At 41.9% G+C, this 13,600-nt stretch overlaps 1 protein-coding gene across 1 annotated transcript; it reads right to left on the reverse strand.

Moving 5' to 3' along the window:
• Positions 1-223: 223 nt before the first annotated feature.
• Positions 224-13,261, reverse strand: LOC105876817 (inactive pancreatic lipase-related protein 1). Its single transcript, XM_012774704.2, has 13 exons — positions 13,225-13,261; positions 13,039-13,087; positions 12,300-12,454; positions 11,675-11,800; positions 10,004-10,138; positions 8,523-8,631; positions 6,970-7,089; positions 6,751-6,870; positions 5,111-5,229; positions 4,082-4,211; positions 1,973-2,081; positions 584-751; positions 224-342 (listed from the first exon to the last, which is right to left on the reverse strand). The coding sequence occupies exons 2-13, from the start codon at positions 13,085-13,087 to the stop codon at positions 279-281; spliced, it is 1,404 nt and encodes a 467-aa protein (XP_012630158.1). The 5' UTR covers positions 13,225-13,261; the 3' UTR covers positions 224-278.
• Positions 13,262-13,600: the final 339 nt, after the last annotated feature.

The raw sequence follows: 13,600 nt of genomic DNA on the forward strand, positions 1-13,600 counted from the left end.
AAAGGCTGGCAGAGCTCTAGTTCTGCTGCCAATTGGCACCCTCTCAGGTAAAGAGAGAACAGGAGGCACGGGGACCAAGGGAGCTGGGAAAAGTGGTGTGTGATCAGAAGTCAATGGCTAGAAACATAAGTATACGGAAATGCTCATGAAATTTTTAAATGTTCGAGTCCCTCTTGTCGCCACAGGCGGCAGCTGACGCCAGAGATAGACGTGTTGAGTAGACTGATGCATCAGTGGATTTTATTGATGGGAGCACAGCAGGCATTCCTGCCTGGAGTTTAGCAGGGCGTGAGAGTGAGCAGCACGTCTTCTCTCACGGTACTTTCGCTGCAGAAGTTGTACCTGCGGAGAGAAATGAGCGCTTTTTAAGTGTTTGGGTATCCTTAGCGAATGCCCCGGTGATTTGAGTTGTTAAGCAAAGGTAATTACTGATTTACAATTCAAAAGAAATGAGGAGAGCAGTAGGGCTGTAGCTTCAACCAGTTCCTGGAGAACTGGTAGCATCTGGGCTTTCTGGGGTGGGTTTCCATTATGACCTGAATCTCTCCAAACTCCTTAGGCATAAGCCAGCAAAGATACTTACACTATCTTCTCCTCTCCCTTTTGCACGGTGATCTTGGCTGCACCCACTTTGGGGAGGGTTGGATTTACCACGTTGTTATTCCAAAGAAACTTGACTTTCTCAATTGTTCCAACATCAAGCTGTGCATCAAACTCACTGGTATGGGTTGTGCCTGGTTTGATAATTCCACTTGACAGAAAGAAACAGAAACAATCATGTTTATAGAAATGAGTTCTAATGACCATATACGGCCATGCTGCTTTTTTAAATTCTAGATAAACAGGAGTATTTTTCCAAATTAATTTTCAAATAAAGGATGTAGAAGTGGAAAAGCCAACTATATGCCAGCAGCCTCAAACTATTACTTATTGTTTTTTAAACTCTAGTTAATTTTTCCTCAAAACTTTCTTATAAAAAAAATATAATTCCTTCATATTATTTTGTATTTGTTTCTGGGAGAATTATTTGTACAAAAATAAGTGAGCCACGGAGTTTAACACAACAAGTATATGTTATTATGTTAATTAGGAAATAGGATATCTGAGTTAATATTAGATTTGTTTATTTATTCATTTACTTTTGAGACAGGGTCTCTCTCTGTCACCAGGCTAGAGTGCAGTATGGCGTTATCATAGCTCACTGCAACCTCCAACTCCTGGGCTCAAGTGATCCTCCCGCCTCAGCCTCCCCAGTAGCTGGGACTATAGGTGTTCATCATTATGCCAGGCTAATTTTAAATATTTTTTTGTAGAGATGGGGTCTCTCTATGTTGCTCAGGCTGGTCTTGAATTTCTGGGCCCAAGTGATTCTCCAGCCTGGGGCTCCCAAAATGCTAAGATTATAGCATTAGGTGTGAGCCACCTCACCCAGTCTAGATTTATTTATTTTTTAAATTTGATCTATTGAGAGAAAGAACTAAATACCTGGGTTTATAATAGAGAAAAGAAAAATTGTTAGCAGAAATTTGCAATTCAGTACATAAACTAAGTACAGTCATGTATTGCTTAAGGACAGGGATACTTTCTGAGAAATGCATTGTCAGGTGATTTTGTTATGTGAGCATCATAGGGTGTACTTACACAAGCCTGTGTGGTATAATGCCTGCTGCTCTGAGGCTACAAACCTGTACAGCATGTTACTGTACTGAATACTGTAGGTAACTGAAATGCAATGGTAAATATTTGTGTATCTAAACATAGAAAACATACAGTAAAAATATGGTATTATAATCTTATGGCACAACCACTGTATATTTGGTCTGTTTTGTTGACCAAAGTGTTGTTATATGGTACATGGCTATAATTTAAAATCCATTGATATATAAAAAGATGATAAGAATTCAAATTAAGTGTATGGCTTGAAGGCTACGCATATCATCAAATGAGATGTAACACTAAAATAAGAAATTACCTGAACACCTCATACTGGTGAGTGTTTCCCTTATCTCCATACAAAGCAACTTTGACCCGACCAGTGGCTGTTCTTCCAGACAATGTTATGGAAACCTCATATCTCCAGCCTGCACAGAGGATAGAAGAGTTCAATTTATTCACATGCAAAATAGGTGAACCAAATCCCAGACTTCTGTCTCCTTCCCTTACACTGAGGCATCAAAGTATAAGAAATTCTACTTATTAATCTATAATTCAAACTAGGCCTTAATGGGAAGTACATATTCAGCCATAGCCCCTTATAAACTTGTACTGCCCAGTAAGGGGGTCTTTAGCCACATGTGGCTGCTTATATTTAAATCCAAATTAAATATTTAGTTTTTCAGGTATACTAGCTGCATTGTAAGTGCTAAATTGCCACAGGAGGTGAATGGCTACTGTATTGGACAGCACAGAGCATGTCCCTCATTGCAGGAAGTCTGTTGGACAGCTCTGCTCCAGACTTGCAGTACTATGAGTTAGGGTGAAAAGAGAAGGAACGAGGGAAGGTGGCTCAGGAGCACCTCAAGAGCAAGGGCTGTGTCTCATTTCTGCAGTCCTAGGGCACTAGACAGTCTCCAGCACAGAGTAGGTACAGTGGCACTTGTCACCTAGACTTCTACCTGGAGTGCTGTCCCAGTGCCTGGACACACACACATATAACTGCATAAAAACACACACACACATCTACAAACCTATATACATATACCACACACTCACATACACATAAATGCCCACATACAAACACACATACATAAACATGCATATGCACACACAGATACACAAAAAGATATACACATAAACATACACATATACATGCACATACCTACACATATACACACACATACACTCTTTGCCTAACTCCTATTCATCTTTTGTATCCTCAGAGACATTGCTCTGGACCCTCTCTCTGGTCAGGGCCAGGTCCCCTGTCCCATAATGCCATGGTAGAAGCCCACCAAACCTAACATACTTATAGTTGCCTGTTCAGTTTCTGTCTTCTCTGCTGGATTATAAATTTCATGAGTAGAGTGTCTTGTTTGTGTCTGCATCCCCAGTGTCTAGCATAGTCTGTGGCCCATCAATAAATGTTGTTTGAGGAATGAATACATTGTTTTCGAATGTTAAATTTGTTGTTGTTAAAACATGGGCAAGTATTTTATGCATCACTACATAAGTGGAAGGATTGATATGCGATGTCTTCTTACAAAATATATATATTTGTAGTGATGGAAACATTCTGTATCTTGATTTGGAGGTGGTTACACAAGTATTTGTCAAAACTCATAGAACTATACACTGAAAAGGGTGAATTCTGCTGACTATAAATTATACCTCACTAAATTTGGCCTCAAAACTATATAAGATGTGTATTATATTTTACATTTATATATTTATATAGATACATAAAACCATATAAGACATCTATTATATTTTATAGTTATATATTCATATAGATACATAGCCTGTGCTTTTACTGGGCCATATTTTATAGAGCTGTCATAGGGCAGTTTGGTACAAAGTGGTCCAAATATGCCCAGTCTCTACCTTATGCACTAGTCCATTCAGCAGGTTTTGTAGAGAAATCACCCTTGCCTTGAATCTCACCCCTACTCCATCAGAGAGGCAGCCCCTGAACATCAGGAATGCATAGACAGAGCAGGGAAAATGGAGAATGGAATTGAGATTCTTAAGGGGCACAGCCCAGGAAAGAGTTGGTATTAAATAAATGTCTACTGAGTCAATAGAGCAACAGATGTATCTGACACAATCTTAAAAATAAAAGGAACAATAAACTGTGGAGTGGCAAAAATTCAGGGTAGCTAGTCACAAGGACATGCAAATTGTCATGATCCCATCAATTATACTATTTGCTTCCGCTCATTTCATGCCATACAAATAAAATGGAAGAAATGAAGACTCTTTTTAAATCTTCAGTTGCATCTTAAATGAGATACTTTGGGTGGATGTGTTCTTTTCTAAGATAATCAAGATGTACCCACAAATATTTCAGGTTAGAGGCAAGCCCTTCATTTGTAACAGAAACTATATTTTCTTTACCTGGACAGGTAGGCAAAGTACAACTTACGAGCAAAATTGCTGGCATCTCCTGTGTTCAAGAAGAATTTCTGCTGCTCCTCACTTGTCTTGCCAGCAAATTTATCAGCATAGTGACCCATCTGTGGGCACCCTTGATCTGGACAGGGGAAGCACTTGTTCTAATGAGAAGAGGTAGATGAGACTGTAAGGTGGATTTGTCTTTTTATGACTAATACATGTGGGGGAGCACACACTCAATTTTCCTATAGCCTGAGCATTCTCGTTTGTAACCAAAAGGGACTTAGAACAAGTAATTTCTAAATTATTTTCATCCAGGGCAGGGTTCCCAACCGTTATGCATAACACATTAGAACTATTTGGGGAGCTTTAAAAATACTGATGCCCAGGATGCAGGTTAGATGAGTTATACCTTCTATTGAGTAGTATGCTGGTGAATGATTAGCAGCCCATTCTTTGGGACAGAAAGCCTTGATCATAGCATTTACCAATTTCCATGGTGTAAATCCTCTGACAGTGGCCGATTTCACACTACCAATATGATGTCCCTGAATGTGGAGTGGGGAAGGGATGCTCATGCTGGCTCCTATGAGCCAGAACAGTTAGGCTCCAGCCTGTCATTTCTTCCAGCTTTCCCTTTGTTGCCAGCCTGGCACATAGAATCACCCTGCCTTCTCTCTGGTGTGTGAGCTTTTCTCTCACACATTCTTTTGTTCTGGTTCTGCCCTTGTCAGAAATGTGCACTCCTCTTCCTTCTAAACTCTATCATTTCCAATCCAGATTCAAATGTTGCCTTTTTCATGCAGCCTTTCTACGTCATCGAATTAACTGCTTTTCTCTCTGATTTCCCAGAGTTTTCTCTCCCACATGACTAAAGTAATGTAGAATTTTAGCCACTTCCTGCCTTAAGTTTTTTTTTCTTTCTGCACTCCACAGGACCATGAACTCTGAGAGACAATGCAAAACACATAGTGAGAAGGCATTGCAGATCTCAAACATAGTAGGACAGCTGTCCCACAGTGGGGTGGTGCCCATCACTTAAGTCAGAACAACAGCTTACAGACTGGAAGGACTTGTAGGAAGCACAGGGGTATGCAGCAAATCCGTCTGGGTTGAGGATGCTGTCTAAGTAATACTTGTAGCTTCTTAGGTGATTGCAAGCCACAAAGTCCCGGGTTCCTGGGGAAACAAATGAGGACACATGCATAGGTTTTTTTTTTTGGGGGGGGGAGGAGTTAGAATATCTTTTCTGCCTCTGTCTCCAAAGTGGGACCATATTTTCAGAAATTTAAGAAAAGTCCCAAATCCAGCCACAGTAATGACAATTAACATATAGAGGGTGTTTTCTGTGTGCTGGGCAATGTTTTGATCACTTTACATGCATTGTCCATGTTATCCTCACCTTTCCTAGGAGGTGGGTACCATATCATCCCTATTTACATCCATTCATTGCCATATAGTTCATATTTTACAGGAAAATCTACATATTGCAGCCTCAGATTTAGAGATCATAGCTAGTAAGTGGGAGAGCCGATAATTAAACCCAAGCCCATCCCTCTAACCGCTGTGCCATCTTGTGTCGTAGACACCAGACTGGAGGTCCTCAAACACATGACCAGATGTGACATGACCTCCCAGATATGACAAAGCCAGTGCAAGGACATTTTCATGCTGCGTTTATGCAAGTGAAAGGAGGGCTAAATAACTTTAGGTAACTTTGTCTGAGCATCACTCTTATAGTGTCTTGATCTTCCTTGCAATCTTCCCTGGCTCCTGGCAACTCCTGCCAAGTGACAAATGTCACAGCACACCTTCCTGACCTGGCTTGAACTTGCTTTACTGGTGGAGAATTTAGGCTACCCTATCCATGCAAACCCCCGTAAGGCTGTGAAAGACAAAATGCATTTGTCCTCATTCTTAATGATTACTTTGATGGCATCCATACTTGTCAAGCCATTTTGATGAAATTCAATAAAAATCATTACTCCTTAGAAAAACCCATAAGTATTTTAACCTGTGTGGTGTCACATGACAAGTTTGGCATAAAATTTCACCTGTCCATAATCCTTTTGACCTCATTAGATATAGAGTCAGGGTGTATCTGAAGGATTGCCTTTATTCCCAGATGTGCTAGATCAACAAGAAAGAGTTGGAATAGCAGACTCCACTGTAACCTTCCTTATCTAGGATTGTTCCTTATTCCTACTCAGCATAGGTGAGCAATGGCTTCATTGTGCAAATGGCTTTGCCATGGAAACCATTGGGGATATTCTTATTCTGGATACCGAATTAGATCTAATTACATAAGTTTGAACCATATCATTGACTCCTAAGGGAGAATTTGCAGAAAAATTCTCCTAGTTATACTCAGGATGTTTACTCTTCCAGTATTTCCTTTTTCTGTTAGTTCACTACCAACTGATTGTTGGAGTTGTAGCTTTAAGCAACAGTTTTATAATGCTTTGTTTTTTGTACACTCCAGGACATCAACAGCAATGTTCTAAGCAAGTACAAAATCAGTAGAGCTGAGATATAACAAATGATATGTAGCTACATTTTTCCAAAATAGTGTTCAGAAGGGGAACTGTATATTTTTAAAGACAGATATGTTATCATTCCTAAGATTTGCTCTGGAAAGGCACTGCTCACCCCAGGCAAGTGATGCCCTCCCTGCTCCCCTCATCTCCACCAGAGCTGTACCTGTCCAGATGCCATCAAGGTCCACGATCTGTGACAGGGCATTCTTCTTGCATCCTGGCATGTTCTCTCCTCCATTGGGGAAGAAGTCAAGGTGACCCACCAGTTGGTTTGTTCCAAAACCTGAAATGTTTGAACCAGCAATGAGCTTTTTGTAATGCAGGGCTATCATGGTTAAAACACAGTTGCACATGCTTGAAGCTGGAGTACTGTGGGTCTCACCCAAGAATGGAATCAGGGCAGCTGAATCCGTGTGAATCACATCAACAAAGGCAGCATCAGAGGGGTCAAGTCGCACCTCTTCAGCAGTGCCCTCAAAACTTGCTTCTACGGGATCCAACCCTAAAAGAGATGGTCAGCACTGTAGAACAATAGGCCTGACTATAGATGTCAACAGGATGGGGGTGTATAGTTGCCTAGGCTATGCAATGCCCAACTCAAGGGGTGCCATGTGCTGGAGTTGTGCAGTGCAATGGCCCTGGGTGCTGAATGTGAGGGCCTAGAGTCTTAATGTAGCTCATTACAAGAGGGCCCCAGTGACATGGATAGAAGAAGGCAAATAAGCCAAGAAATTGAGATTATTTTTTGAATAAGGGTTTTTTTCCACATCAAATTCTCCCATTTACTTGTATATCTTTCTTCTTCAACATCATCTTTTTCTTCCCAAGTTTGAAGAAAAAAGGGGAGAGGCACAATATGGTATCATAGTTAGGAACACATAATCTGGGGCTGGGTTATCTGGCTTCAAATCCCTACTAAACTACTTTTGGGGCAAGTTGCAAGACCTTGAGTAAGTTGCTCAATCTTTTTGTGCCTCAATTTCCCTACTTTATAAAATGGGGTAATAATGGAATCTGTTTTATATGATTATTATAAATTAAATGAGTTAGTATATAGCACTTAGCACAGTGCCTGGCATATAGTTATGGCCATATAAGTAAAATATTATTAATATTTTTGACTGTATTTCCTTCTTTATAGGGCTCCTAGATTTGTTAGTAGTTTTTTGAAGATTTGGTCAGAGCAGCTGAAAAAGTATGAATATCAATGTAGTTATCTGCTGAAAATAAAGGGGAGGTTTCTTACAAAGAGAGAGTTGCTTAAGCCAAACATCAGCAAAATCATGTCTGAATCTCAGTTCCACCAATGACTAGTTGTGTGACCTTGGGCAAGTTATTTGCTTCCCTGAGCCTGCTTCTTTAGGTCTAAGGATTAAATGAGAAAACATAAAGCAATTTTTGCAGTATTTGGGGGATAAGCAGGTACTTAATCTATACTTACTATAATAATTATGTTATGTTAGTATATTTAGTTGTTATAATTGAAATGCTTTTCTTGAGTTAATAGGATGCTTTTGGCCATAATGGTGGATGGGTTCCTTTTATCAGCAGAGGCAATTCTGCCCTTGATTTCAAAGAGAAGGGAGGAAAGAAGTGACATTAAGTTTTGCTCATGTTCATACTAGCCTTACCCTGCATTTTCCTGGGCACTCAGTCTTGCTGGGTGACCTATACCACCAGAAAACTTGGACCTAGAGAGGCAAGACCAGGACAGAGGTGGAAGAAGCAAAGGGGGACAAAGCCACTCCTTCCTTGCCACAGTGATTCATGGGCTTCCTGGGGGCATCCTAAAATGTTCTGTGCAGGCTCTACCCAGCTCTACCACCTCCCAGGGGGACAGTCTCCTTCAGGGCAACTCTAAACTGGGCTATATCCTTGAGACCACATTCTGGGGTACTGGGGATAAAACATGGGGCCCTGCCCCTGAGGCCTTACCAGTAATTCTGCCCAAGCCTGGGGTCCTGCTCCCTGCCTCTCCAGCCACGTGGGCTCCCAGGCTGTGGCCAATGAGGTGGACATTGGAGGGTGAGTAGCTGTAGTCTGTCTAGAGAGGGGAAATTGTATTTTCAGGATAATTTTTTGTGCTGTGGTTTTCTAACATGCCAACCTGATAGTATCACTCAGCTGAAATCTTCTATACCTCCCACTGCCCTCAGGATCAAAACCAAACTCATTGCGAGGGTCCTCAGAACTTTCCTAACTCATGATTTATATTTCTAGACTCTTCTCCTACCAAATTCTTTGTTGAACTATCAGGCCCTTGAATATGTTGTAGTCTTTCCCCTCTGGGCTTGGTGTATTCTTCTCCTCCCATTGTTTGTCCATTCCCCCCAACACTTGCCCAGCTGCAATCAACATAGCCTAGTCTTTGGCTCTCAATTTAGATGTCTCTTCCTGTGGAGACCTCCCTAATCACTCCCACACCAGTCTGGATTAGCTGCTCCCTATGTGTTCCCATAAAGCCTGTGCTCTCCCCATCAGAACCCCCAATAGATCACACTCTATTGTCATTGCAAATTTTCACTGCAAACACTTTGAGAGGCTGGACCTCCTTCATCTTCTTTACCTTCTCATGCACTCCTGATTCTGTGCTCCAAAAATACCAAAAAACAAAACAAAAACTCAAATCAAATAGAAGTAGGAGGTGTTTGCAAATGTTCTCAAGAGACGTTCACACAAAGACACCTCATGTATTGGTCTACAGTGCATCTTGTACAAACACCAAGGGTTTTGATTTCTGCAGGGGTACAGAAGTGGGTTCTTTTGTAGACCCTTTAAATATAACATAGAAATGACTGAGCCCTTTACCTGGTATAGAAAATAGTCATAAAGAATTACTGACTTGGCTTAAAGAATTAAAGACTTAAAGAATTAGCTAAAATGAAAGACCAGAGCAGGAAAAAAACAATCAAAATCACTGTGGCAGAAGAAATTCCCCAACATCAACAGAACCCACATCAACAGGCCAACAGAGTTGGTACATGCCCATTGCATATACTACCCTTTGGCTCCAATTGTCTTTCCTTGGCAATGCTGTGTTTTGTCTCAAACAGAGCTCACCTGGTGTCATAGGTGGCCCCTGAAGCTAGATGGTCTGGGCCCAAAAGACAACACTTCTATTCACCTGCTCTATGATTTTTTTGGCAAACTAGTTAAGCTTCCTGGGCCTCCATTTCTTTATTTATAAATTGAAGATGATAATAAAAGCCCCCACCTCCTAAGTGTTAGCAATTATTATTTTTTCTTCTACTGGTGTGTCATTATTAAGGCAAGTTTCAGTTTTAGAAGTAAGATCCTGAAAGAAATGTCAATTCTTTCTAATTCTTCTTTAATCCATAATTCTCAGCTTCATCTTTACCCAACAGAGACCAGTGGCCACTGCTTTCCTCCTCACGTGGCCCCACTGGCTGACTCACCGAGAGGATTTTGAGCATCTGGGCCACTTGGGCGCCCACCACTCGCACGTTGTTGGCGGCCTGCGTGTAGGTGGTTTGGGAGCCCTTCTTCCAGTCCACACAGATGCAGTTCACCTCCTCCACCTTGAACATGTTCTGGTGTTGGGGAGATACCAGGGTGTTATCATGAGGGCACAGGAAACCCCATCTAGCAGGGCTCAGAAATGGCTACTACTCTATTCTCCTGGTTGGGGCACTGAGATAAATTAGACTCTGTTAGGGAATCCTGTTGTCAGTTAGGAGTTGTCCTTCAGGGCCAATATTATGAGAAAGGCAAATCAATTCCCTCTCTAGCTTGCAGATTAATTAAAATCTGGCCACTTTTTGGTTTTCTTCAACCCAATTCAATAAGGTTGATTAGGAGGGGGAAAACAATTGCATCATTAAAAGAGCCCTACTTTGAAAAGGAAAGGCTTTAATTGAAATCTCCAGTGTCCAGTGTCTAAATGACCTTGTAGATTTGACTGTGAGAGGTCCTTTCAGCCATTTGGCAATGGCCCAGCCTCCTAGGCATTTACTAAGCTTCAAAGTGGGAAGGAAGCTTCACTACTTTCACAGTCAGGACAGTACAGTATTTCATGGAGGAAACATACTCTGCAGGTATTTGAAAAATAGAACTGCAGGGATTTAAAGAGAAGGAGAAGGAAAACTTCTTCCTGATGTCAAAGGAGCTGATATATCCTTAGGAGCTCTGTTAAGCAGTACATGTAACCAGCTTGAGTTTAAAATGGTACTTTGAATTTAAAATCCACTTGGAGTCATTTCACATATAGGATGCTAATATGTATAATCACATATACAGAGATACTGAGAGTTTTTTCCTCAGGACTTTTATTTTCAAAGCAACCCTAAGGAATCTCTCATAACCCTGGAGAATTTGGGCTATAACTGTATCAATAAGATGCTTATGTATGATAGGACAGGAAAGGTGAAATACAAGTGAAATACCTGGTAAACCAAGTCCAAAAGCAGAATGACTTTAATTTTCCGTGTTTGTAATTTTTCCTGTTGACATTACCTACTGGCATTGTTGATATATGTGTGGAAAGCAGCCTCTTGGGGTAAATTTGAAGGTGACAGAAAAATAGATTGAACCAGTGTACTCATAAACAGAAAGGATGATAGTATATTGTGTGTGTACATATGTGTGTGTGTGGGTCTGTGCATATATGTCTCTGCACATGTGTGTGCTCATGTATTTTTCTGTTACTGTCCTTATGACTAATATTACATGTAGGTAGGTGGGGCACTTTCTATTCTGCCTGTTTAGTCACCCAAAATGGTCATAGGAACACATCTCTGACTGTCAGGAAGGTGGGAAAGATTTGAACAAAAGGAACATAATCCTTTGTTTCTGGGAATACAAAGTACCTTCACTAAAAATGGAAGCAGAAAACATTGAGCCATAGTTTAAGCAGAAATGAGATAGTGGGAGTATTTTTCACATGTAGTTCAGAAACATTGAAAGGAATTTTTAATTTTGTGAAGAGAGACATTTTAATTATATAGAGTTACCCAATGTGTAAGGATTTCCAGTTGTCAAACTCATTGTTGTGAGTGTGTAAAGTGAGGTGGAGACTTTAGTGGGAAGCTGTGGCTGCAACAGGCGCAGGGATCAGAGTGGGCTCCTACCTGGCACATGTCTGTCACCCAGCTCTCATCTGCCTTGTCTATGAAGCCGTGGATGATGAACCGAGTCTTCCTGTTTGTTTGAAAATTGGATGCCTCAATCGTTGATGGATCCGAGAGGAGGAGAGTCTGTGACAAACGCAGAAGTGCTGCATGTTTTTGCAGCCCAGCCCTGCAGGCCTGTCTCTACCCCTCCTCATCTTTGCCTGTCCCAGTGCCTGGACTCTTCAAAGCTTAGCACAAAGCCATGTCTTCCATGAAGTCCACTCTGATCTCCCTTTCCCTGCCCCATCTCCCCAGGCCAGTAACCCCTGCCTTCACTGAGTCTGGACTGTGGCTCACAGTCTTACCGTCCCTGTGGTTCTTGTTAAATAGTAGGCTCTTTGCCCCAGACCAGAATCACATAATAGCTAGAGGTCTGGCAAATGTGACCCATTCATTCATTCAAACCAACATTTGCTGAAGACCTACTTAGACTAGGTCTGGCTAGCCCAGGGGGCAGCTGTAGGGATGTGGTGGGGCAGGCCATGATGGAGGAGGAGGGTACAGAGATAAGGAACCTGTGGTCTGCCAGGTGGGCACAGCCCCTCACCCAGTTACAGTGATGTTAAAATGACAGAGGTCTCACTTGAAAGGTGTTTGGGTTTTCGTTGGTATAGAGCAGGAAGCGGGTGCCGATCTTCTCAGGGCTCCAGGGGAGAATTTTCAAGGGCCTGATTGCAGTCCCGGCCCAGGGCTCGTTGTCAGAAAAGCACCCAAGGTCCTCATAGCAAATTTCTTTTCCTACAGAGAAAGGATGAATCTGCTCAAGGATTGCCCCCTGAGGCTGGGCTCTTGGATGTCACTGCTGTCCAGGCCTGGTCACTCTCCTGTCCGGGATAGTCTGAAGACAATAAATGCACCCATCTCTGCCCTTCCCACTTTCTTCTTGGCCCCAGTGCCCACCCACTGGCTTGGGACCAGTTCCATTGAATCCCACAGGGACACCAATGGTGCCTTTGCTTAGAACCCCCCTCAAAACTTAAAAGTTCTGAGTCTCAACCTTAGCTCTTCTGATATATTTATTTCACTAATGTGATAACAGGCATTGATAAGTCAATATGTTAATCTAGGAAGTGTTCAATGCTTTACCTATGAAAGTTGGCCATGGGCACCCGGGCAGGAAGGCAGGCCAGTGAGGAGATGCTCTAAACGGGGCCTCCTCAAACTGCCCAGCCAACTCTCCCAGGCAGAGAGTGTCAGCTCCACCTGCCTCTCTCCAGAACCCAGGAGAAGCTGGGAGCCCTGCTGTGGCTAAAGCTTCCTCTAGCTAGTGATGAGATCTTGGATTTAAGCCCTTCCCAAGGGACAGGAGTGATTTTTCTTACCTTTGGCGGCTCCCAGCAGGAAAAGCGTGATTGTCCAGAAGATCAGCATCTGTAATAAATTTAAACATGCTCAGCCTCACCGGGTATTACCAGTGCAATGAGTAAAGACTTTCAGCACTTCTAAGGCTGTTTGCTTTGCCTCTATTTCCCAGCAGGAAGGTGAAAGGAGTGGCAAAGGTGGCTTACCCTGTCCAGTGTGCCAGGTGTTCCCTCTCACTGGATCAAGTCCTCAGGCCTTTTTAATTTTTTTATATTCCAGCCTTATCATTTGGACGCTACTTCAAGAAAACAGCAGGTGATGATAGCATATGCTGTGTGCACTTAATGTTTTAATCTGCACAAATATACAAAACAAGATTAATAATAATGGTCAAATCTTTTCACAAGTCTAGGAAGATGGAAGAATGCTTGGTTAAAGGGGGGAAAAGTCACTAACTTTGTACTTATGTAACTATGTAGGCACTCTTGAGCTGAAGAGGCCCTACTTTTCAATTTTCAATTTCATCTCCAAGTAGTTTACAGGTCTCAATAAGGACATAGCATCAAACTCTGATAATGGAGG

This window comes from Microcebus murinus, chromosome 14 (genome assembly GCF_040939455.1).
Source record: "Microcebus murinus isolate Inina chromosome 14, M.murinus_Inina_mat1.0, whole genome shotgun sequence".
In the NCBI taxonomy this organism is placed as follows: domain Eukaryota; kingdom Metazoa; phylum Chordata; class Mammalia; order Primates; family Cheirogaleidae; genus Microcebus; species Microcebus murinus.

Coding starts and splice junctions, on each gene's coding strand:
- LOC105876817 (XM_012774704.2), bottom strand. CDS start 13,087: ATGCTGATCTTCTGGACAATCACGCTTTTCCTGCTGGGAGCCGCCAAA. Junction 6,871..6,969: donor TGCCCTGATTCCATTCTTGG/GTGAGACCCACA, acceptor CAAACATTTCAG/GTTTTGGAACAAACCAACTG. Junction 343..583: donor AAGGGAGAGGAGAAGATAGT/GTAAGTATCTTT, acceptor TTCTCTCCGCAG/GTACAACTTCTGCAGCGAAA.